Raw genomic sequence first — 26,428 nt, 5'->3', positions numbered from 1 at the left:
TATAATATTGATATTAATTCTTCACAGGTTTTCTGGGAATAACCAGTCAAAGCTTTGGGGATGAGCTTTTCTTTGTGGGTATTTTTTTAAAAGTTGAGGTGAAATTCTCAAACAGAAAATTAACCATTTTAAAGTGAGATATTCGGCAACATTTAGTATATTCCCAGTATTGTGCTACCACCAACTCTACCTTGTTTCAAAACATTTTTCTTTGTGGATACTTTTTTAAGTACAATCTCAATGTCTTTACTTGCTTAATCCCATTAAACTGTTTCTATTTCTTCTTAAGTCAGTTTCAGTTATTTGTCTTTTTCTAGTGATGTGTCATTTCACCTGTTACTTAATATAATGGTATACAACTTTTCATAATATCTTTTAAAATTCTTTTTTACCCTGCAAGGTTGGTAGTAATGTCCTGTCTATTTTGGTCTTTTTTTTTAGTTAATTTTTTATTTTTAAAGAGGGCTTAGATTACTTAAATGATATATCAAAAATACAGGGAACTCAATATACCCCACCCTCTCCCCCATCCACAATTTCCCTCATTAAAAACATCTTTCATTAGTGTGGTACATTTGTTACAATTGATGGTTTTCGTTATTTGAGTCTTCTTTCTTTTTCTTTTGATTAATTTAGCAAAAGGTTTGTCAATTTTATTGAAATTTTCCAAGAACCAACTTTTGGCTTGGTTGATTTTCACTCTTGTTTTTTCTTCTCTATTTCTTTAATTTCTGCTCTAATTTAATTATTTCTTCTCTTGTGCTTAATTTAGATTTAGTTTGCATTTCTTTTTCCACTTTTTAATATGTATGGTTAGATTATTGAGTTGATTTGTTTTTCTTTTTTAATATAGGCCTGTATATGCTATAAGTTTCATCTAAGCCTTGTATTGATGAATCGATAAGTGTTGGTGTGTTTTAAATTCATTTCCGTTCATTTCAATTATTTTCTGATTTTTTTTGTGATATCTTTTTTGACTCACTGATTATTTCAGTGCTTGTTGTTTAATTGGCACATATAGGTCCATTGCCCAAATTTCTTTCTGTTATTGATATCTAATTGTTTTATATTTTGGCCAAAAACCATTTTGTATGATTTCAATTCCATTAAATATGTTGAGGTTTTTTGTGGCATAGAATATGGTCTCTCTTTGAGAATTTTCCATGTGGACTTGAGAAGAATGTTCATTCTGCTGTTTCAAGGGAAGATGCAAATAAATACAAATCAGAAATGAAAGGGGAGAAGCTATGACTGACCACAAAAATTAAAGTGTACTTTTCTGTTTCCACACATTTGTAGGCTTTCTAGTTATATTTTATCACTGATTTCTAGCCAGTGGTGTCATGATTCAAGAAAATGTGTCCTGTGATTTTGCTATTCAGAAATTTATAGATACTTTTTTTAGGGCCAAGTTATGTTTAATTTTTGTAAATATACCATGTGTGCTGAAAACAATGTAACTTCCACAGTGGGTCAGTGTACTATCCACATGTACTTATAAAGCTAGTTTGTTTATTGTTCAATCTTCTAAATCATTCCTGAATTCTAATCTGCTTATTAAAGCAATTACTGAGAGGTGATATAAAAATCTTCCACTTTGCTAGGATGGATTTGACTATGTCTACTTGTTGTTTTGCCACATTTTGCTTTATGTGTTTGTAGCCACAATTTTACATTGTGATTTCTTTTCTGGTGAACTGAACCTCTTATCTTCTGTGAAAACCCTCCTTATGTTTACTAATGCTTTTCCCGTAAATAATTTTAAGTGATACTACCACAACCAGAGCAGCTTTCTTTTAATTAGTATTTTAGTTATTTAGTGATTGATTTTAAAATTTTCTGTATCCTTAAGCTATGGATGTATCTCATATAAAGTGCATACATTTGTGTTTTTGTTCTTGGTGGGTTTAATATAATCTGACAGTTGTCAGCATTTAATAAGAACTTTGATTCTTTAAACGCAATGTTATCCTCTTAATTTTCAGTTTACAGTCACCATTTTGTAATGTATTTTCTTTTTTCCCAGACTTTTCTATGCTATTTCCCCCTTTTTTTCATTCCTTTACTATCTAGATGATATCCTGTCCTCACTGTCTCACCATCAGGAGCCATATGAAAACAGTTTATTATTAATGATACTAAGTTTGACTATTTGCTTGCAATGGTCTCCACTATCCATATCCTTTGTTCAACCTTCTTTTCCCAGTGACTGTTTTTTTAATTTTTTAAAGATTTATTTATACCCACCCCCACACCCCATTGTTTCACACTCACTGTCTTCATGTCTACCTTTTTTCTAGGCTTCACCAGGACCCAAATTCTCAACCTCCCATGTGGGAAGGATGCACCCAATCACTTGAGCCACCTCCACTCCCTGATTTCTATGTCTTTCATTGTGTGTCCTTGTGTAATCATCTTGTTGCATCACCCTTTCACCACAGCCTCTCTTGTCAGCTCGCTGACTTGCTCATCTTCTTTAGGAGTCACTGGACACCAAACCCAGGATGTCCCATTTGGGAGGCAGGTGCCCAAGGGTTTGAGCCATATCTGCTTCCCCCCAATGACTTTAGCATGCATCAATGATTTGGGGCTCAAATCATTATTCCATTGATCATCAGAAGATGGTACTTTGCTATTTCCATTATTCCTTTTACCTTCAATTCTTGGTAATCTCCTGTACAGAAGAGATTTCTCCTCTTCCAGCCTCCTATTTAAACATTTAAGTGTATGGGCGACTCGTGGTTACTTCTTTTTGCTGTTTCCAATGTGTTATAAAGCATTGTTGCCATGATTCATTTTAATGTTCAGGTTGTCCTGATTGGGTCAGTGGCAGCCTCTTCAAGCTCATTCCTGCCTCCGCTCCCCACCCATTTTTAATATCTTTATTTCAAATTCATAAAGTAAAGTAACAGAAAAGGCAGCTCAACTAGTTATGGGAGCATAACTCCAGACACTTTAATCTCATGAAATTCCAACTACTAACTTAGTTATTCCTCCAGTGTCCAAAAAGATATACAGATAAACATAGATTACTTAAGTGACATAGTCAAGGTCTCCTTATTGAAAAACATGAAGAGAAAAAAAAAGTTTAATCATTTTCATATCTCACAACACCAAAGTGTTTTGTTGAGCTATGAAGTTGACTGGTAACCTCAACAGATGCTGCAGTGAGAAGCTACAGGTCCTGGATGCATGCAAAGTGCTCTGTAGCTAGCCTACCCTGGGTTGGCTGTGCTGATGTTTCTTATACCCTAGGAAGGGGACTTAGAGCAGAGACTGACCTTGGAAACGGGTTAAAAACAAGGGATTTCCATAGAGGAGGTTGGATCCCACAAAGCAGGAATTGGTTGGGGCGTAGGGGAAGACAGGAAGAGCTGGGTGGGGAAGGACCAGAATTCAGAAGGTCCGCCAAGGCTCCAGAGAGGAGCTGTCCTTAGGATGGCACAAGGAGGGAATCAGGGGGAGGGGGCGGAGAGTGGTTAATAAGAATGTGGGCGCGTGAAGGTTTCAAGGGAGGTGATTTGGACGAGGGAGAGGGTTTATAAAGCCCCCGTTGCCAAGGGAGCGGTCAAACAGGAGAAGACTCAGAGGAAGAAGGAGCTCTCGTCTTCCTCCTGCTCCTGCGAGTCCCTCTTTTCCACTCCTTGCATCCTGCTGACTTGCTATTAATTAACCTGTTGACCTGCTAATCTACTGACCTGTCTCTGAACCCTCCTACAAACCCTCTCCAGCGTGTCCACCTGTTTCCACCGGATTCCCACCCCCATTCCCTCCTGCCCAGATTCCCACCCCCTATTTCCCCCCGCCCCTTCCCCTTCCCTCCCTGCCCCCCTCCCCTGTCCCTCCTCCGCTACTGGTCCTGTATCCCTGGATCTGCTGACATGGAGGTGCTGGGGCACCTCTTCTGGCTCCTTCTGCTTGTCTTGTCCTGGCAGGTGCCTGGTCACCCACCCACCAGTGTGAGCAAACATTGAGCAGACATAAGTTCCTTCCTGGTTATTGGGCGGTTAAAATACTGTGGTTTAGGAATTTGGTGTTCCTGGAGGTCTTTGGGCTCCAGCTCTTCCCTGGCAGACCCAGGACTTCAGCGCAGGTTTCTTAACAAGACTGAACTGCTGCCCACGTCGACTTCTGGGTCTGCGGCCTTGCTTGTTCCAGGCATGGGAAAGGCTGAAATGTTGGAAACGTTGAACAGCTAAGCTCTAGCTTTTAAAAGTAAGACCCTGTTCAGAAGCAGATGTAGCTCCAGTGGTTGAGAATCGGCTTCTCATGTACAGGTCCCAGGTTGCATCATGGGTACAGCTTCAAGGCAAAACGAAAACACCAATTCTCATTGGGGGGTGGATTTAGCTCAGTGGTTGTTTGTCTCATTAACATGTATGAGGTGCTGGGTTCAATCGCTAGGGCCTCCTTAAAATATATGTGTATATATATATATATTACTCCGATGTTAGGCTTTTTGCTCCTGGAAGCTCTGTTTAAGATCCTGCTTCAGGCTGTGCAAATTTAGAGTTCAACCCGTGTGTACTTTGCTTTTTTTCTAGAACTATGTTATTCTTGAAAGCTTGACAACCCTGGGAAGGGTGGTACCTAATCCTTGGCATTATTGCTTGTCTGTTAAAAAAAACAAAATGCTGTCTGCACGTTGTACTTTCCTGTTTCTTTGTGGCTTTTTAGCAACTTCTGGGTCATCCCTTTCCTTCACCTCCTTCAGATGACCATTGCTTCTGGAGATTTCCCACAGGAGATCAGTGCCAATTGTTTTGATGGGAACCCTGAGAAGTCAATCAGATGTGGAAATAAGTGCCTATAGCCTGCTTGGATGTATACAAGGAGGGGAGGGGAGCTTTGCAAGGAAAATGACCAGGAAGGAGCTGAGTTAATATCCTTCCAGCCTGAAATGTGTCACGTGCAGCCTGTTGATTTACCCAGAGAAGGATAGGTCCTTCTTTGATGTCCTTAGGTTTGTCCAACCATAGAGAAAAACTCGGTTCCAACTGTAACAATTCACTTTTAAAAAACAGGAAACTCTCCCTTCCCCCCACAAAAAAGAAGAGGAACAACAAGATTTGGAGAAACCCCATGAAGAGAAATTGGTGTTGTTTGTTTGTTTGCTTAGTATATCCCAGATTCCTAGGCAGGGATCTAGAAAGACTCAATGTACATTCACATGTAGGAACAGAATCCTGGTCACTTCACTCAACACAAAGAAGAAACTATTCTGCTTCTGTGAATACTAACAAAGGAAAGAACTGTTTATTTGTAAATAACCTTTACTCTTGGAACAATTGCGGGGTCGGGGACTTTGCTGCATTTTTCACACAGGTAAGCTCTCTCTCTCCTGACCTCAACTTTGAGCATTTGGACAAATTCACCTGTCTTGAGTCCGACCACGACCATCCCTTCTGGTCATGTCCACCTCTAGAAATCCTTGAGGGTTAAGGTCAACTCTTAGTCTCTGCACTTTTTGGAAGTACATCCTCCAGGCCCAGCCAGAGGGAATCTCTGTTTGAGAATGTTTCCAAGATGCTTTGTTGGCATTGTCTTCTCTGCCTTGCTCGGTTGTTCATTTGCCTGGCTTTGTCTCCCCTAGAAAGGTCAAGGCTCTGTCAGGGTCTTGTCCATTCTCCTGCTTTCCAGGATGATATCCATACAGGGGAGTGGCTCTTATTTACCTGTCTCCTGAGAGTTATTTATACAGAATTTGTTCTGTTGAAGCAATATGCTACGTGATTTTCCAAATCAGATTGATGATTCTTTGGCCGAGGTGAGTTACGGGTTAAAATCGAGCATCAGAAAGACGGGTGTTTGGACATGGAGATAATTTCCATTCTCATGGTCTCAGGGACAAAGTTCAAACAAAAGCAAATGTCCTTCTTTACTTCATATATCTCTGATTTCTTTTCCGGATTCACTCAGATTTTCCTAAGAAAAAGGTGGTTTTCCCCTCAACCTCTTCTTTCATTTTCAAGCTTTCCACATAAGAAACTTAAAATCAGCTCTTCCTAGCTCTCAAGGTGATTGTTATTGTGTCTTCGCTTGCATTCTGCAGTATTGATTTTTTTGTGTGTTTCAGATATTAACCTCAGAACTGCAGCTTTTAGTGCCCCGTCAATATCACTAGTGCTCCACTGTGCATACTGGTGTCTAGACAGTTACCAGATAGAGCAAGTGTTCAGGAACGGGGATGCTTTACCAGGATGTGACTAAGATGGCATTTGGCATTTGGCTTTTGTGAGTGTTTGACCCACATGCCTAATGATTGTGCCAAGAGCTATTGTTCCCTTTCTGATGGTGGCTTCTGAATATGAAAGTGTGAGGTAGTTCAGAGAGACATGTGAAGTGTTTGCTCAACCAGTGAGCTACATACAGTCCTCTAGAGAGGATGGTTTATCTTTTTTATTTTTTTCAGGAAGTACTGAGTATCAAAAATGGGACCTTGTGCATGGGAAGCAGGTGCTCAAACACTGAGTTCCATCCACTCGCCTGTAGAGGGTTTTTTTCCCCAATGAACTTTTTAATTTTTTTAAGAGAAACTCAGATTACATAAATGATACACATACAAAAATTAGATGATTCCCATGTGCCTTGCTCACATATTTTCCCACATTAATAACATCCTTCATTAGTGTGGTACATCTGCCACAATTAATGAACATATCTGGGAGCATTGTCATTAAGTAATGATTATAGTTTACATTGTAGTTTACAACTCTCTCCCGCACATTTTTACAAGTTATTACAAGATATACAAGGGCCTATATCTGTCATTGCAATGTCATTTGGGACAATCCCAAGTCCACACCTATTTTTCCCTCTCCCTCTCCTCAGAATCTCCAGTTGCCACTGCCTCCACAACCATCGTAAAAGTTCTTCCATTGCTAGGATCACATTGAGTGGTGTTAACTGATGTGAAACTGAAGCTTGGTGTGTGGATTATTGTGAATACATAAAAAATTTATTTTCACTTTAACACTCATGAAATATACTTTTTCAAAGAATGTTATCTTTGCCTTTTGCTGCACTAGTCATACACTCAAGAAACTTAAAGGTGAATTCTTGTTAGAATTGGGTTTCTAATCAGATTAGATTCTCATAGTTTTTATCTCACAGTATACTTACAGTCCACACTTTGCAGATCCTCTATCTACTTGAAAAGTTTGGCATTATGTGTCCTGTATGAAGGAATGAAGCTGAATGATGAAAAAAAGCTTAAGTGGTTTCATTCTAAATATATTCCTTTTTATTTTATTTTTTTCTGCCTAACAGTATTCCGTACTTGATTTTCATTGCAGTGAAGACCTCAGTGTAATTACAACCGCCGCTATCTAGCCTCTCAGTTCTGTCAATATTGACAGCCATTACCTGTCTCCTCACAGCTAAGCATTCTCTCATGGTTATCTGTTGTACAGAATTGTAATTGGTCTTTGTCCTTTTGTCTATTCTTTCTACAGGGTGGGTGTACTTTTAGATATTTTTCAACGGACTTGATTAAAGCAGTTTATGAATTCACTACTGAAAAACTAGAATTCCTTACTGATGTAAGTTCTGGATTTCTCTTTTTTATTCTCAGTGATGAACTGGCTTCAAGTTCCTAAGTTGAATACCAATACTTGTGGAAAGTCCTTGAATATTTACTTAATTAAGAAAATGAAAATCTAATAGCTTGTGCATTGCCTTGATTTTTCTACTATTTTATTGAGCTCTAAAAAAATGCACAGCAAATAGTATCTATTTAAAATGTACAGTTGACTGAGTTTTGCCCTAGTTTCAAACCCATGAAAACATCTTAACAATGAAGATAGTGAACATATCCATCACCAGCAAACACTTCCTTGTGCCCCTGTGTAATCACACCCACATCCCTGCTCCACCATGAAACTTCACCCACTGACCTGCTTTCTGTCAATATAGATTAGGATTTTTTTGGTAGAATTTTATATAAAAGGAATCATAGAGCATGTACTCTTTTTCCCTGTCTCTTTCACTGGTTCAACTGTATTTTATTTTGTGCTGACATCTACATTTAACATAGGTGCGATTTTAATCCCTTTATGAGCACAATTCAGTGTCATTGATCACATTTACAATATTGTGCAACCATCATCATCACCATCCATTATCCAAACCCTTTCACCCAAAACAGAAATTCTTTAACCTTTCAGCAATAATTCCCTAATACCTCTCTCCCCCAGCCCCTAGTAACTTCTAATCTACTTTCAGTCTCTGTGAATTTGCTTGTTCTAGATAATTTCTTATACATGGAATCATACAACATTTGTCCTTTTTTTCCTGGCTTATTTAACTTAGCATAATGTTTTCAAGGTTCATCCATGTTGTAGTAGGCCTCACAGATTTCACTGTTTTTTAGATTGAAGAATAATCCATTTTTTATATATACTGCATTTCGTTCATCCATTCATCTGTCAGTGTACACCTGGGCAGTCTCCATTTTTTGGCTATTGTGAATACTGTTGCTATGAACATTAGTGTATAAATATTGGAGTCCCTGCCTTCAATTATTTTGGGTATATGCCTATGAATGGAATTTCTGGTTCATATGGTAAATGTGTTTAACTTTTTGAGGAAACACCAGACTGTTTCCCATAGCAGCTGCATCATTTTATGCTCCCACCAACAATGAAAGAAATTTCCAATTTCTCCACATCCTTTTCTAGCCTGTTATTTTCTGGCTTTTTAAGAAAAGCCATTTGAGTGGGTATGAAATGGTGTCTCATTGTGGTTTTGATTTGATTTTCCCTAATGGCTAGTGATGTTGAACATCTTTTCATGCACTGGTCAGACATTTTTTTGAAGCTGCCTAGTTGGTCATCTTGCACTCAAACTACTCCATTATGAGTATTAATGAAATCAAGGTCAAATAATATAGCCCTGCAATCCTAAATGACCTTCATGTTGTCCAAAGCCACAGCTGGGACTTTTGATGCAAAGCTGAGGTCCTCAGTAGCCGAAGTGGGCAGCAAAGGGCTGACCAGTTGCCTGGGTTTGGCAGAAAACTCTAGTACTTTTTTTCTGAGATTTATCCATGATTTTGTACATATTTATATTGCATAGCTATACCATAAACTTATAACATAAACCCAAGAAGCATTCCCTCTGCGGGATTATTCCAGCAATTATTTAAAGCTTGTAATTCTGTGAAAAAGGGTTTTGGAATAAAAATACAATTAGGTATGTGCTTTAAATTATTCAAACCCTAGCCTGTTAACAGCAGTCATTTTTGGAACTACCACATTCTTGTTCAAAAGAATGGTCATTTGCATGGTATTTCAGTTTTGTGTACCTCTTTATCAACATGTTCAAATACAGTGAGGTTGAATATTTAACATTTTATATACTTGCTTAATCACAAATCTGTCTGTCCCTTCATTCACCCATCCACCCACCCATCACCCATCAACCTGACCCCCCTCCCTCCCTCCGTCTCTTCTTCCCTCTCTCTCTCCCTCACTCCCTCTCTCTCATGCATCCATCCATCTTATATTTGGTACATTTCAAGCTAAATTTCAAACATCAGTACACTTCCCCTTAATACTATGGCAATCCTCAAATAGAGCTTAATATCCTTTTATGGATTGCCTCTTGATGAGACATTTACAATGAAACATAGATACCTCAAGTGTACATGCACTAATGTTTGCAAAATGCACATGCCAGTGTAATGCAAATCCCTGTCAAGTCATATTACATTATCATGTCAGAAAGTGCCACTAGCCCTCTTCCCAGATAATCTTTTCTTCACTGTAGGTAAATTTTGCCTGTTAAAAATTTCATGTAAATGGACCAATGTCATATGTACTTTATGTCTTGCTTCTTCTGCTTAGAATGGTATTTTTGAGATTAATTCATCAATATGGTTCACTAAACCATTCCATTCCATTGCTGAGTCATATTCTGTTGAATGACTACCTCTATTTAAAGCACTGTTTTCAAAGAAACTGTTGGAATTAAGGTATCAACCTTTCATGACTATATAGTTAAATCCAGGGCAGTCTATCGAGAGCAGTTATCAGGAGCAGTCTGAACTTACTCTGAGGAAATCTTTGTCTTCATTCCATAAGAGTGTAATAGAATGAAAATCAAAATCTTACAGAATTTGCATATTATTAGTGTCCTCTTAATATCATGATGTTAGTTCTATGTACTGTCTTAAAAGTTGATTACTTCTATATCAGCTCATTGATCCATTGTATTTAAAATTGTTTTATTTTATGCAAGGTAAAAATCAACTTATCCCAAAAACACTTCATCAGGCAGATCCCACTACAGTGTTAGTCATAGGATCAGGTAGGGCCCATAGTGACCTAGAAGCCATTTGCTACTTAAGGACTCTCAAATTTGCAATATGTAACAACACTGAGACCACACAAAAAAACATGAAGCTGCCAACTTCAAGTTTTTCTTGAGTAGCTCCTTGTTTTGGAGAGTTTTTGAAGGGCATGGTTATTTCTTTGAGGTAGATTTAAAGTAACTATCAGTGATTCATTTTATTTGCTATATTCTACATTGCTTTAAGGCTTCTCATAATTTCAACTATTACAATTACAGCTACTTGATATTCTGCCTTACAGTTACATATGTGGACCTGATTTTTATGGATTTCCTGTCAGCATTGTTGCCTCCTTTGGAATTATTTCAGTTGCTATTTCATTCTGGAAATTTATTCTAGCTGTGAGTATATTAAATTAACTTGTAGGCATACTGTGAGTTGTAAAAAAGCAGCACTTTCATAGACATGGTTCTTTTATTCTGTTTTAGATTAACAATGTACATACAAATTAATGCTTAAAATTGAAGCTACCCTTGTAAAATAATTGTTTTAGAAAGAACCCAGGGAACAAGAGAACTGTATAATCTCAATGAGAAATCTTCAAAGTATAAATTCTTTATATCAAAAAGTAAACATTGAGTATCAGGCAGTCACTTTCATACATTGTTAGAACTGTGAATTCATACAATTATCCTCAAAACCAGTTTCATAATAAGTATCTGAAACCCTAAAAATGTTCCTATGTTTTTATTCAGTATAAGTCCATTTCTAGAAATCTAACTTAAAGAACTAGTCAGACATGCATTCTAAGATTTTGACCATGGATATTTAATGGGATAGTCTTTGTTAGACTCCAAACCTGGCAGCAACCTAAATGCACAATAGTAGGGGACTTGTTTAACTCATATATCTATGCATATAATCACCTAAAAGGATCTGGTTTTGACCAATGGGAGAAATAAGAAATCCCTTTGCAAAGCAAACATTTGTAGTATTTATTATGAAAAACAACAGGATAAAGCCTGAGGCCAGAACTAGGACCCAGTTAGTTGATATTCAAACATCACCCTTAAGGAGTGAAATGCAGAGTAAAAGCAGGGTCTCCTGTTCATGTTCTCTCATATTCCCTCATCTTTCTAACACATTTAACTGAGAGAGGGGACTTTATACTTGATGTATATTTTAGGTTCTTTTTAACATGTTAATGGAAGAGAGAGTAAGACCTTAGCACATTTGGCCTTAAATCTTCAGTTTTAAAACATAATTTGGAACAAATTATTTTGCATAAAATGAGCTTTGCAGGTGACTGCAACTTATCAGTCAAAATGCCCAGATGCTTTGTCTACAAATCTTTCTAAACTTGGGTGCACTCTCCCTGTTTTTTTACTGAAATGGTCCTAACATGGTAAATGAATTTTCCTCCTTGCATATTGATTGGAAAATTCCTTAGAAATCTAAGGTTCCTTCAGAAGAAGGAAAAGTGCACAATACAAAGGTGCTCTGTTTCCATCCCTGTTTCTCTCCTTTCAAACACCCAACCTCAGTTCTTATTTTCACGGGAATCAGCTGTCTTTATCCTGGGCCTGCTGCCCTAGCACAGATCTTGGCTGTTGAAGCCCTTGTCCTTGCTCTCAGCTGCCTGCCCATGTCTCCTCCTGCTCTCCCTTGTCTTCTGCTTAGCATGACATGGGGGGAAAGGAAGCTCATTGCCTTCTGAGTGAGGCTGTGATGTTAGAGGTATACACATCACTTTCCCATTGTTTCTGGAACCATTTTCCAAAAGCAGTATTATCACGAATGGTGTGTGCATATACAATAATATTCCAATATCTCAGCAAGGTTTTTGGGCTGGCCTCAGCACCTGATGGCCACTTTTAACATTTGAATGTGGAAATAGGTTCCCAATGACCCTTTACAAGGGTTAAATGGGGTCCAGACTGAATTTTATTGAGCCGTAATTCAATTATCTCTTCAGGGGATGACTGGAGGTTTGGAAGCACTTTTGTCCTTTCTGGAAGATGTTGGCCAATATTTCTTTTGTTGTTTGTGCATTTCCTCTAGCACTGTCCCATTCATTTAATGATTAGATGACCTCTGATTTTTTTAATGGTCTGGGAGAGACATAGGACCTGGCTTATTGGAATAGTTTGCCAATTCAAAATTAACCAATTCTGAGTAAGATTTCAACAATACTTTTTCATTAGGGAAAGAAGTCTATCACAGTCCAAAGATTTTACATTTGTTTTGTTACAACTTTCTAAAACAATTTGTGGCTCTGGACCCCATTATGGCTATTGGAGTTGAGAAGTAAATGATTTCAAGCAACTGAAGCTTTAAGCATTTTCTTTTTAAATTGCCCCACTTTTCCATTATGACAGATAAGTAGATTTGTGCATGTGTAAGGGATAATTAAATAGAGCTTTACTTCCAAAATAATATATCTGCCTTAGTGCACCGGTTGAAAATTGTAAGTAAAAGTAACGATTAATTCTTACTGGCCTCAATATGGTTTGCCTTAGGATAACATCACAACACTTTCAGGACCTAAAGGACTCCTGCATAACGTAAGTCAGTCTCTGCATGTTACATCAGAATCTAAGAGACATCAACATGTCAAACATCGGGACTTGAAAAGAGTTTGGCTGCTATTAATAATAATTTGGCTTTTGATCCTTTTTGTACACCAGGTCTTTTGAGCCCTATATTTTTCCATGCTGTTGACAGCAGTAAGAGTTGGGAGTCTGGGAAACTCAGCCTTCTTTTGACTCTAGAATTCCAGTACTACTGCCAGAATGGCTTTAATGGCTTTTTATGTTTAAGGGCTTAGGAGGAATGTTTTCCCACAATTCCATGGGTAATTTTCACATCAATCAGCACTGCCCTCCTAGAAATGAATCAGAACAAAAAATCTTTAAGAGATGATTCTTGAGATTTTGCCCCAAATTGAACAGTCCTACCCCTTTTAATGAAGAAGAGAGAATTTTTAAAGTAAATTTAGCAATGTTTTGAATCACCATTATAAAAGTTTCATTTGCGCTATTTCACTTGAAAAAATTTCCATCTCCTTTGCTTTCCCCTTGTCATGCATTCATGAAGCACTCTATGTTGTAAACAGAAAAGTTGTGGATGCCATGAAATTTTATGACTTCAAGTATTTCCTTCATTCTTTACTTCGTTATGTGATTGTTTGACTAGGTACAAAATGGTCAATTCTTTTTACCTGAAATACAGGGCATAGGTTTGAAATATGAGTTGATGTTTCTCTTTTTAGCCTAAGTCCCAGTGTTTCTTTTGAAATTCTAATACATTTTTCTTCCTACCTTATATGCAAATATCAGAATAAGAAATATCTAGAGAAAAATTAAAAGATAGCATTTTCCCAAATGCCTCTGAATTTGCAGGAGCAAAGCTGTCTATACTTATTTCAGAATTTTCATTATATGCCTTACCTTTTATGAGGAATAAGTGTTTAGTATCTTAGAATATAAAAACTGTAAGATATCAGAGCGGGTTTAGCTTAATTTTGAACACCTGACTCACATATATGAGGTCCGAGGTTCAATCACCAGTACTTCCTTTAAAAACAAACATCAAAAAATCCACACACATACCCACAAAAAGCTGTGATATCTTGTTGGCATAAGGTACAATGTCTGTTGTGATCCTGGCAATTAATTCTCTAATAGGAATGTTTTGTTTTGGATTAAAATTAAACATCGTGACTCTCATGGTAGTGAAGCAAAGATGAACTGTGAAACACTTTAGGATCAAAAAGAAAGGGTTCACCTTAAGATTGAGAAGGAACAGATAAAGAACAGATAATTCTAGTGATGATTTAAATCACAGTCCTGAAAATCATCACATCTTAAATGTCTTTTCTCAAATCTGTTTGGTCAAGAGATGTGAGTGCAAGATTCCGATGCACATTTGCAGATTCACGGATTTGAAATGTGGCCTGAGGATGGAGACATGTGCAGATTACTTATCTCTTCTGCATTTCTGGTGCACAATTTCTTGTAACCTTCAGGACGGTGACTCTTTATTCTGTCATATTTCAACCAGTTACTAACCTAGGTAGCCCTTAGGAAGTGATGATGGACAGGCTAATTACGCCAAGGAATCAAAGCTTTGAAGATCCTCCTTGAGTAGTTACTCTTCAGTTGATCAGGTGAGGTATCAACATATGGAACTCTAGGCCTGGCACAGATTTTTGCTGGAGACACTGATAGGCTCATCCATTCACATGGGAAATAAATCATGTGAATTTCCTGCTTATTAAACAGTTACTTGTATGCAATAGGGTTTTCAGAAGGAAGTTCTAAACCGGCCCTGTTTCATCTTGCTAGATAATTGTTGTGGGTTGACTAATGTCTTAGAAAATTTGATATGTTGAAGTTCTAATCCCCAGTTCTCTAGAATGTAATCTTATTTGCAAATTGGGTAGTTTCCAATGGATGTAAGCAAGTTAAAATAAGATCATTCTGGAGTAGTTTGGTTCTTACAAGCAGAGGTAGTTTGGATATAGACAAAGTGGAGAACACATGGGATGACTGAGCAGAGAATGCCATGGGTTGTCAACAAATCAGCAGATGCTAGAAGAGATGTGGAATGGATTCTTCCCCACAGCTTTGAAAGAAGCATGGCCTAAGGCATCTTCATTTTGGAATTTCAGCCTCCAGAAATGTGAGACAATAAATTTCTGTAGATTTAAGCCACCAGTTTTTGGAAATTTGCAACAGAAGCCCTAGCAAAATAAGAAAATTTTTGCTACCAGGAAGTGGGGTGCTGCTTTAACAAATATCTAAACATATGGAGGTGACTTTGGAATTGAGTAATGGGTAAAAGCTGTAAGAATTTTGAGATGCTTGATAGAAAAATCCTACATTGCCCTGAAGACACTGTAGGTAGAAATATGGATGTTAAAGGTGATTCTGTTGGGGGCACAGAAAAAAGGAAAGGGAACTGTAGACAAAGATTATATTGTCTTAGAGAATATGTAGATCATCATGAACAGAATTCTGCTAGAAAGAGGAATATTAATGCAGTTGCTAATGGTAAGAACCAAAGGAAATGCTGAATGTGTTTTTGGAAATTGGAGGAAAGGTGATCCTTGTCCTGAAGTGGCATAGAACTTGGAAGAATTGTGCTCTGAAGCTGTATGGAAGGCAGAATTTGTAAGTGATAAGGACAGACTTTTAGTTAAGGAGATTTCCAAGCAAAGCTGGAAGGTAGAATCTGGTTTCTCCTTGCTACTTGTGATAAAATGTCTCAGGAAAGAGGTAAATTGAAGAATGAACTGTTAAACAAATAGGAACCAAGAATTCATTTGGAAAATTCTCAGCCTATGCAAATATTTAACTATGGAAACATGGCCATGGGTATGGCTGGACAACCATTTGCTAAAAATGATTAGATGTGTGACAAGTGGATCCAACAAACAATCTCAACAGAAGCCAGGAAGGGAGATGCAATTATCTCCCTCCCTGTGGAGGACCCTCTCAACTAATGGCTTAGAAACCCCAAAATTTCACAGAAGACGGACAGGGTTTTCAACAAGTTCATATCAGCAGAGAACCTGCCATCCTGGACTGAGAGGGACAGAGATGGGCTGGAATGAAGAAAGAATGACTCCAAGAGTCCAAGTTGCCCAATCTAATGTGACAGGTGTCCTTATAAGAGGAAATTTGGACCCAGACAGACAGAGCAGGGGACACCGTGTAATGATTGAGGCAGAGAATGCCTTGGATTGTTTGACACCAGAAGAAGCTAGAAGAGGCTGAATCTAGATTCAGATTCTGAGGCTGAATCTAGAACAGAATTATCTCTACTGGCTTTGAAGGATTCATGGCCCTGCTGAAATCTTGATTTTAGACTTCTAGTCTCCAGTACTGTGAGACAATTTCTGTTGGTTTAAGCCACCTAGTTTGTGGCACTTTGTTATGGCAGCCCAAGCAAAGTAAGGCAACAATTATTTCCGGGACTGCAAACACATATTTCTGTCCTTAATCTAGCACTGAGCATGAGGAACCTTCTCTGCTCATTTTTCCAAAGGTCTTAGGCTAGGAAAAGAGGCCTAGCAAGGGGGGCAGGGAGTCATGACTTCTCCATCCCTGCTTTAGTCTTATTTATTTAATTTATTTAATAAAGGTTTTTTTCACTTTTGTTGTAACAGGACATCGAAAGCTGTTTGAAAGAGCACATGGAGCTCAGTGAACAAAGCAAATCCTTCAAAACAACTCAGAAAGATTTGGAGGGAGTTCTGACTCCTGAAGATAATATTGAAGTAAGCTCATTCCTGTGTACACAGTTCAAAATCTAATTAAAAGTGGGAGAATCTTTCTGATTCTCTCTTGTTCTTTTTTTTTGGCTTTGACTAATTGCTCAGTGCAGTTGAAGGCTCTACGATGCAAAGATGAATCTCAGGCCAAAAAGACAGGAGGAAATACATTAAAAAGGAGAAATTTATCAGGTAAGATCAATGTCAGGGAGGTTGGATCACTTTGCCTTTAGTCAAGTACCCTCTTGATACTCTTGAACTTGATGTATCTCTTCCTAAGTATTGGCATTATAAAGTTCCATCCTTGGATTTGTTTACATGTCTGCCTGTGTTGGGCCCAGGTAGGTGCTGGGCATTGTAGAGCATTGGACAAGAACAGAACTCTAAGCCCTTTCCCCTATCCCTATGGAAATTAGACACATGAGGGGAAGTTAGAGCAGCATTAGTTGGGTCTTACCCCTCTATGTCCTGCACACTTTCCTGTCAGGTCCCATGTGATGACAGACTTGTTTCTCATCTCATGGAGATGGTCTTTTTATTGGTGCTCATCATCTCTGAAGCATCTGTGTGTTATCAAGACTTACAACCAGGGTTAGAACACAGAGATGGTAGAGCCACCTACTGGGGCATTGCCCTTAGAGGTGGGGGTATAGGAAGAGCAGTGGCCTTCTCTGCTAATGATGGACATGTTACTAGAGCCATTCCTCAAGTTGAATGTCACTACCACAAGTGTTCAAGTGATACAGTGTGTGTCTACTCCTGGGAAAGCTTCAGGGGAGAAGAGAAGAGGGAATGTGGGAATTGGGTCTTTTCCCAGACAGAAGTCAGATCTGGGAGAGAAGAGAGTCATTTTCACCCCTCCTTTCCTAGGACAACAAAGAGAACCTTTTCCTTCTACACACAGTCTTCATTCTTCCTAAGTTTTCAATTATTTTAAGAATGAATTGCCCGAATGAATCTTGACAGCTTATTGTAGTTTTTAAAAATTGTTTAAACATGAAATAATTGTTGAGTTTCTTGAAAAGACTGAATTCTTGTTTTTTAGGTGATTGCAATGGGAGGGTGGAAAATCGAATGCCTCAGATGGTGGATGTCTTGCAGGTATAACTCCTACTACAGAGTATCCTAAGTGCCGGGAGTTCCTACTATGCCTCACTTGTAACAAAATTTTCTCCCTGCTGTGACTTTTAGGCTCAAAATGCAATTCTGGAAGTAGAAAAAGATCTAAAACTGTTACAGGAGAGGCTGACAGCTTTGACAATCAATAAAGACAATGTGGCAGGTGGGTTGCTTGTTGAGAAGAAATTTCCATTCAGTGGAAATGATTTTGCAGTGTGAAGGTAAAGAATCCTTTCAGGATTCTCTGTCCTCAGCCCCCTAAACACATTTGAATGCCCAAGTGAACAAGTTGCAGCTGAAGAATGATTTGTCCTTTGCAGAATCCTTAAAGGAAGTAGAAAACGACTACAATTCATTGCTGTCTTTGAAAGCAGCAATGGAAAAGGAATGCAGATCCATGACCCTGAAAACAGAGTCTCTCCAGGAAGTCCATGAGAAGAGAAAGAAGGCCATACAAGATAAGAGGTTTTATATGTTCATTGTTTCAGATGTTGTAACGAGTGAACGTGAAGACTCATGAACGTATTTTATCTCTCCTCAGAAGAGGTACCACACTATGTCTACCATATTTAATCATCGTAGTATTGTGCTTCTTCCTGCCTGCCTTGACTTCTATCACCCTCATTGTTCTTTTACAGGGAATCTGGCCTGCAATTCTGGGGCTGAGTGGGGGGGAGGGGTGGTCCAGAAACCACTATTTATGGCTCTTGAGCTGCCTCCGTCTTTCTGATGTTCCAGTGCTCTCTGTATTTTTTCTTTTCGTTGTTGTTTTCACCTTTGCTTTCTCTCTGACCAAGTTATTGGATTCAGATTTCTCTTCTATTTCTTGCTTTGGCTCATAAAAATCTTGAGTGACAGGTATGAGGTGATCTTTTTTCAAAGAATAAAATTTTCCAGGACTTTAAGGAATTCTTAACGAACAAAGGTGTTTTACATTGTAGAATAAATATAAAATATTCAGCCCAAACATTATAGGACACCATTGTGGAAAGGAGGGTGGGAGTTGTGACCATAGAAAGCTTTGAATAGTTCATTATTCCTCCAGAATTTATATCTCAAATTTGGAGTTAGGTAACCTTTGAAATATAAACTCTTACACAGCATTTTGTGTTCTTGCTGCATAAAATCCATTTTTATTTCCTTGAAAATGGGTTTTTTGCATCTGTTGCTATTTCTGGCTGCTCATACATGTTATTATTCAGTGTACACAGAAATTTCCATGAAAGCATGTCTTGCTGAGAAAATAGTTCATCGCTCAGGAGCTACTGCCTGATGCCATTAAACATCAAAAATGGACCACTGCTTTTTCCCTCCTTTTGTGCTCATTGAGCAACCACAGTTTAATTTTTCCTAAAATTACTGTAGCTCACTAAATATCTGACCCACTAGAAAGAACCATTTCTCATTTCTGAAATAGTTTCAAAGAGCTTATATTTACCACCAGTAATCATTTGGTTACTTACATGCCAATTGTTCTTCTTTATGATATGGAATTAGCTTCTCCCACATCCATTTTATGCCCCTATCTGCCTATGGTTAGATCAGTCCCCCATCACCTTTCCTGCCTGGAAAGGCTGAATTATGACCTACAGAGAAATCAGGTCCTAATTCCTGGCACCTACGATTGTTGCCTTATGTGGCACAGATATTGCCAGTGTGATTGAGCATCTTGAGATGGAGAGAGTATCCTGGACTATCCAGGTGAGCCTTCGATGCCATCACAATTTTCCTTCTAAGACCAAGGCAGAGGGTGCTTACACACACACACTCACATGAGAAGGTGATGTGAAGACAGAGGCAGAGGCTGGAGATAGCGGCCACCAGCCAAGGAATGCTGCAAGCCACCAGAAGCTGGAAGATGCCCAGGACAGACACAAACTAGTGCCTCTATAGGGAGTGTGGCCCCGCCTGCCAAAACCTCGACTTGGACCCCATCATATTAATTTTGGACTTCTGGATTCCAGAGCTGTAAGAAAATAATTTTTTAAAAATAAATGTTTGAAGCCTCCACTTTGGTCATTTGTTGCAGCTTCCACACGAAATGAATATACTGCCCAGGTTTTCTAATTACTCTCCTTACCTCCACTTTCCCATCTTTAAACACATTTCCAACTCTGATTCATTCTCCCTATAGTTGCTAGAGTGTTCTTTGTAGGCAAGTTCTCTGTTCCTGCTTTCTTTTGATTCTGGGACATTCCATGCTCTGCAGGGTCAGTCCAGGGTTCCTCAGTAGGGCCTGGGGAGCTTCCCCTCAGCAGGTCCCTGGCGGCCTCTCCTTGTGCATTTTCTGCAGCTCCTTCTGATGCATCCCAAGCTGCAGCCACTCTGCTCAGGTCCCTTGGGCCTCCAGAAGCCTCTTTGCCTTTGTGTACACTATATATTTTCTGCTCTTCACCTGGCAATCTCCTACCCACTCAGATACTTACCTGCCTCAAAATCTCTTCTGGAGAGATGGATATAAACAAAATGGTGGATAGACATGGAGACTGAATGTCGGCTCAATCCTTTTACTTGTAAGGGAACCTCTGAATACATTAAGGTTCCTCTCATGTCAGCAAGTATATGCAATTCCTTTGTCTTTTTTTCTTTCTATCTTTTAGATTTTTAGTTATTCTACATTTCCTTTATTAGATTGGGTAGATATAGGTTGTATTTTCCTTCCCCCTTCCTTTTTTTTTTTTTTTTTTTGGTCATTTTCTGTATCCTTGATTTAATCTGCTAATAAGTGGTATTTTTACCTCTTCTTCTTGAGATTTAACTGTATCTATTTCCCTCTTTGCGCTATCATGGTAGTGTATTTTACCCTTATATACATTTAAAGCCATACAAGACATTTTTTGGTATTTTACAGTCCATTCTTTTTCTATATTCAAGTTTGTTGAAAATAATCCACAAAATCTCAAGGCCTCAAAAAGGAAGCAAGATTATGAAACCGATTCTGAGAAGCCCTGATGCGTAGAACCTTCCACAGAGAGGTAGGGAGCTTTATGTGGATGTGCAATTCCTTCTCTACTGTAAAACCCACTTCAAGGGCTTTTTGTTCCAGTGAGTAATCACTGTGATGCCTGGAAAGCATCCCAAGCACTTACTACAGCCTGAATGGCTCCTGCTCCTGTCCCCTTGCAGGGAGGGGTGTGCACCCCCCATGGACAGCAGACACCCCCACCCCAACTCTAGGCTACTTTTAGTAGAAGAGAAATCCTGAAAAGGAATCCAGTTAGCACCTACTTCCCACCTTCAAGTTAACTGTTCCAGGGATATACTTTCCCATTTATGTGAGAACTCTAACACAAACAACATATTTTAGTATGCAAGTTGTTTGTCCTGAAGAGTCAAGAAATTGTTGTGATTTCCCTTGGTGGATAGTCTACTGCAAGGCCTGTATTGGGAGAGGAAGCATTTGCTTACTATTGTTAGAGGTTCCTTTATTTGTATTCTGTAGCATAATACTTTATTCATAAATTGTCTTTCTCTGTAATTTTACTCTCCAAGATGATGAATTTCTCCTAATGCCCCATGGATCTTTCTTCTTCTTCTCATTATCATGCATTCATGCCTATGAGTCCATTTTCAGTCATAAATATTCATATGTTGCCTGGTAAGATATGGAAGTCAGATTTTACATAGACTGAAAGAATTTTTAAAATCTACCTGTGGCTTGAAGAAAAAGACCAGTGCCTCGGTTTTCCTGAAAATTTTCCTATCCAAGGCAGTTATTTTAATTTTTAATGTGTCTTAAATCTAAGTGAATTCCCTTTATATATTGGAGATCCTGGTTTTAGTGTTGAGTTCCCACTAGACTGGAGCCCTGCCCTGCCGAGAATTGACTAATTTGTTAGGGAGCCACCTACACTTACCGGCAGAGCTTTGTGGAGCTCAGGGAATGGGCATTCCCCTCATCCACAGCTTTCATTTGGGGTGTCTGGAAAACTCTCTGCCTCTGGTGAGGGACCTGAGTGGATTAAGGAGTTTAAGATGGTGGAGGAAGGAGGCAGAGGGTTTGTAATCCTTCCTCACAGAACTACAAGTCAGAATAGACCTCAGCCGATTTTTGTCCTTTGTCCTTTGTCAGATCCAGAACCTGGTGCTGCTCCCGTGAAGAACAGCAGCTGCAGAAGTGCATCCCCCCCTGAGGAGCTGGTGGACGGCAAGGTAAATGCTGCCCTCGATTGTTTTCAATTCTAACAAGTATTGAACAAAACTTTTCTCTTTTCTTCTAATCCCATTTTCTGGCCTTACTTCTTTCTGTGTGTTATGTTATACTTGAATTTTCTCTCTCCCTCTCTCTCTTGTTTTTTTAAAGCACAAAAACCAGACACTTTCCCAATTGAGTTACCTCTACATAGCTCACTTCCATATGTAACATTGTTTTTGTCAGAAAGTACATTCCTAGAACTCCAGGACTCCACACCTATCTGAAAGAACTTCGTGCCCACAGGAAAACCTCCAGAGACTAGATGACTCTTTTGTCAGGGAGGCGAGCAGAGGGAGTATGAGCAGGCACCTGCAAGCAGAATGTGTGGCCCTGGGAATGGATCTAATTCTTCTCAGAACGTCTGTTTCCTCAAATTTACAGCAGGGTGTTCATCCTTTACTTGCAGAGTCTGAGAATCAGAGAGAAGACATGATAAGATTGTGGAAGGGCTCTAAACAGTATCTAGAACCGCATGTGCAGAGCCTGGGATTTCATTTCCATTCCTTCTGTTTCATCTCATTTCTAAATAAGAATCTACTATGATGAAGGTGGAGGCAGGGCTGCGAAGGTTCTGGAAATGAAGTCTCTCTGAGGAGTACAGTTTCTGGCACTGATGCTGCTATTTGGGATCCTAGTGGAGGGGACATGCCAGGTGCTGACACCTGCTCCTTAGGGTTTGTGCTTTACGCGGCAATGGTGCTTTTGTCTATGACATCAAAATTTTTCAAAACTTTACCTGCAGATCAATAGGATTCAAGAGGATCCCCCTTTTTCCCAGGAAGCCCCCTCATGCTCTACCCCATGGGAGGCCCTCTGTCAGCGATGCTACGATATGGGCCATCTCTGCCTCCCTGGTGGCCTCTCGGTTCTGACCTGCTGCCTCCACCTTCACCAGTTGGTAAGATGATCAGAACAACACAAACAGACTAGTAAATTGGACTCTTCCTATCTCTCATTCCTTCCTTCTAGAAAATGTTGCAGGTCATCCTACAGAGCTTTGCAATGAAAGGACACTGTGCCTTTCTTCAAGTTTCTTAAGACACACACTGGGCTGCATCATCCCCCCCCACAGAGCCAGGCAGCAGGTGTCTCTTGTAGACAAGGAAATAGGCTGTTTGTAGAAAGCCAGAAATGTCAGTTCTGCAGATGTGTGTTGCACATTTTCTGGGTGTCCTGCTCTGGAAGGGTTATGCCTTGCCCCCAATTGCAAGAGCTGAAAATGTCCTGTCAGAATGACACATGCATTAAGCAGCACAAGGTCATGATCACTACTAATGGAAACACCAGTGAAGGCCTCCAGGGTGCAAGAGAGAGAGATTTCCTTTGGGGCCTCCTAAGACTTTCAGTTTTGTTATCTATGAAACAGGAATGATACTGATTTTATGAGGTTATTCTGAGGATGAAAAGATACAGTACATTAAAGAAAGTATCTTACAAAATGTCTGGCATAGTTTGGGCACTCTTCTCACAGTTTAAGTTAAAACTTTATGTACACCGAAGATTATCAAAAGATGTTTTTTGAACTGCATTAATCTGAAGTAAGAGTATAAAGAGTGTGGGTCCAGAGATTTGCAATCGCTGTTTCAAAAGGTAAGGGAAAGACCTCTTTATTAAAATTCAGCTTCCACAAGATAAAGGATAATTTTAAGATGCGTACCAGTCAGTTAAATTCAGAGATCTCTATCTGCCATCTGAAGACTGTTTTCATTACACACAGACAAACAGATGTGGGCACACATTAACATCACATCAGTGGGCTCAGAAATATCATAGAGGAGAAAATGTATATAGAAAAATCTATGATCAGATTGAAATAAACAAAACCTTCTTGCTTTACAGGACAACCAGTTGGAGATTTGGAGAGGACCCCCAGTTGTGTCAGCATACAAGAGCTACTTTAAATGTTCATATAAATAAAGTTTTTTCACATAAATGAAATCATTCAATATGTGGTCTTTTTGTGACAAGCTCCTTTCACTTAACATGATGCTTTCAAAGTTGATCCATGTCATAGCATGTATCAGTACCTCACTCTTTGTTTTGTCAAATCATATTCCACTATTTGATATATCATATTTTAAAAATCCTTTCACTAGTGGATGGACAGCACTTTTATTTTTTGGCTCTCTCTCTAGTCAATGACCCTTTCTCTACATCTTGGACCTTATTTTGTACAGCACAATACCACTGAATTCCCAGTGTTAGGTATTTCTGATCACTGCCTCCCTTTGCTTTTTAGATCACTTACACTTTCTTTATTGAAATTCTTTGCTTAAGAGGCTGCAAACACAAAAGTCTCCTCAACTTTCTTACCCTCCATGTGTACCCTAGTATCTTCATTTCTCCCCTTGTGCACCACTCCCTTTCAAACCCTTCTCTCTCCCTCTCCACTTCACTTGCTTCTAAAAACGTAGCAACCTTGTTCAGGTATAGGGATTTGCTTCTTAGGAATCTGCACTTGAGCAACTAAATATCACATGCCAATGGATGTAGTGTGTGATATTTACAAGTTCCCCCATATCAAATGGGCATTCAATTCTTTCTGTACTTCATTATTACCAGCTCCCAACTCCTCATGGGAGGCAGGGAGCTTCTTATCTCAGGAAACTGACAATCTTAAGAAAAGAGGTCTAGGGTCGCTCAGTGAAAATTACCTCCAGTAAGTAAAGTTCACCAGTTGATAAGGGTGTTCTCAGAATTTCTAGTTGGCTTATTTTTATTTTTTTAGATCCTGGGCCCAGGGATTGGATCCAACCCCGTATGTGGGAGGCAGGCACTCAACTACTTGAGCCTTGTCTTTTTAATGCCTTGCTTTTAATACACACAGCTAAGGTTCACTAAACATTTGAAGAAAGATCAACTGTGAATGAGCCACCAAAAGAAACTGAGAAAAAAACCTGGAACTAGGAGAGAAAAAAAGAAAATACAGGGCACCTTCAGGTTTTTGACAGAAAAATTTCTTACCTGAAAAGGATAACCAGCAACATTAACAAAAGTGAGGATATAATAGAGATGTTATCAGTGATACAAGGTCAAACACATTTGCTTTCCATGAACTCTTTTTTCTCAGGAAGCCCTGAAAAAATGAAGGAGTAAAGAAGAAAGTAAAAGTTTTGGCTTATGTGGAAGAAGGAAATCCATAGAATGATGAGAAGGGACTTCCAGGGATAGCAGCGGTGCAGCAGCCCAAGAGTTCACCCAGCGAAGCTGGGAGCAGTAGGGCAGAGCCCCAGGAGGGATATCCCCAAAGAAACAAGGGAGCTACTTACTGTGACCTAATCAGAGGAGTTTGACAGCTGGGGCAGAGAAATTCCCAGCTATCTAATAACACATTGAGAACTAAGCAAGTGAAAAGAGAGGCAATTTTCAACACCACAGAAAACACTGTTTCCTTTAGAAATGTATTTCAAGTATACAGTGTAGTTCACTCGTGCACAGTCTTTGTATAGGCATGATCATGTTAGTGCCTATTTAATAAAAATGAGTATAGGTCTTCTGGAAGAATAGGGGAGGTAAATTACCTGGGTGGGAGAGAGGTAGAATGAAAGAGGTGGAGTGAAAGACCTTCACTTTTCACAGTAGTAGAAAATAAAGTAGAAATATCAACAAATTGCAACATAAGCATGTCATTTAGAAGTAGGGAGGTAAATTGCAAAAAAAAAGATGAAATGGGGTTGGGAGATGCGGGAAAGGAGGATTCCTGTTTTTCAGTGTAAACCTCATATTGTTTGACTTTTACAATATGTACATTAATTGCTTGTAAATTCGATTGTCATTTTCAAGATAAAGGAACCATAACTGGAAAGATTAGTGAGAACTGCAGAGAAGCTAACTTTTTAATTTAAGAAAATAAAGTGGGACCATTGAAGAGGAACTATTATCTTCTTTATTATTAAGAGGTGCATTTAAAAAAAGAAAAAATATTAACACACACACACATGCAGAAAGACAATAGTCCAATCTGGAAAACTATATGAACCAAGGCACATAACAAATTCATGTGAAGAATTATCAACTAATAAGCTTCCAGGGATTTCAGATTCTTATCTGCATTGCATATATTGTTGGGGGTCACTATGCTTGATTCTTCCACTTTATTTAGTGGTTTTTCAAAATAAGGAAAAATAATGAGTTGGCTCCTTAGTATCCTCCAAAAGTGATGGAGTTTTTTAAGTATCATCATATATGCATGAATATTATATACTAAATTTGTTTTAGCACACTAAAGTTAATTGTTATTGATTCTAAATTTTTAGCATCAGTAAGAGGCTCCAGTTGGTTCATGACTTGTTTTTTGTTACGTTTTTAGATTCATAGATCATACAAAATGTTACATTAAAAAATAAGAGGTTTCCATATACCCTACTCCTCACACCCCCACTCCCATCACATCAACATCTTCTTTCATTAGTGTGGCATTCTGACTTCTTTTGACACAGCAAAGAAGTCTTTGAGAGCTTCTTTGGCAGGATTATCCCAGGCAGTTCCCAGGCTTTGGGTTCCCAGACCTGATTGATTCAATGGGAAATTATATTTCGTGATCACT

The 26,428-nt window shown here is 38.9% G+C and overlaps 1 protein-coding gene, 1 long non-coding RNA gene and 1 pseudogene across 2 annotated transcripts in view; 2 read left to right on the top strand and 1 right to left on the bottom strand.

Annotated features, from left to right (window-relative positions):
• The window catches only part of LOC139437432 (septin-14-like), a 158,944-nt pseudogene that overhangs the window by 47,627 nt on the left and 84,889 nt on the right, over nt 1-26,428 (bottom strand).
• Nucleotides 7,461-26,428, top strand: part of LOC139437408 (uncharacterized) — a 57,653-nt gene continuing 38,685 nt past the window's right edge. Inside the window, exon 1 of the long non-coding RNA XR_011647186.1 lies at nt 7,461-7,541. This is a non-coding gene — a long non-coding RNA (uncharacterized lncRNA). The remainder of the gene's footprint in view (nt 7,542-26,428) is intronic.
• LOC139437466 (transport and Golgi organization protein 1 homolog) lies at nt 16,469-18,207 on the top strand. The gene is made up of 5 exons (XM_071211489.1): nt 16,469-16,574; nt 16,682-16,760; nt 17,614-17,669; nt 17,760-17,850; nt 18,008-18,207. The coding sequence occupies exons 1-5, from the start codon at nt 16,491-16,493 to the stop codon at nt 18,205-18,207; spliced, it is 510 nt and encodes a 169-aa protein (XP_071067590.1). The 5' UTR covers nt 16,469-16,490.

This window comes from Dasypus novemcinctus, chromosome 23 (assembly GCF_030445035.2).
Source record: "Dasypus novemcinctus isolate mDasNov1 chromosome 23, mDasNov1.1.hap2, whole genome shotgun sequence".
Lineage (NCBI taxonomy): Eukaryota > Metazoa > Chordata > Mammalia > Cingulata > Dasypodidae > Dasypus > Dasypus novemcinctus.
The sequence above is the reverse complement of the archived record's forward strand: the minus strand, read 5'-3'. Positions and strand labels throughout refer to the sequence as shown.

What these genes read in the sequence shown, in the direction of transcription:
- LOC139437466 (XM_071211489.1), top strand. Translation starts at nt 16,491, where the DNA reads ATGGAGCTCAGTGAACAAAGCAAATCCTTCAAAACAACTCAGAAAGAT. An exon ending in AAAAAGGAGAAATTTATCAG is followed by an intron (nt 16,761 to 17,613) that starts GTAAGATCAATG and finishes CTTGTTTTTTAG; the next exon opens with GTGATTGCAATGGGAGGGTG. An exon ending in AGATGGTGGATGTCTTGCAG is followed by an intron (nt 17,670 to 17,759) that starts GTATAACTCCTA and finishes TGTGACTTTTAG; the next exon opens with GCTCAAAATGCAATTCTGGA.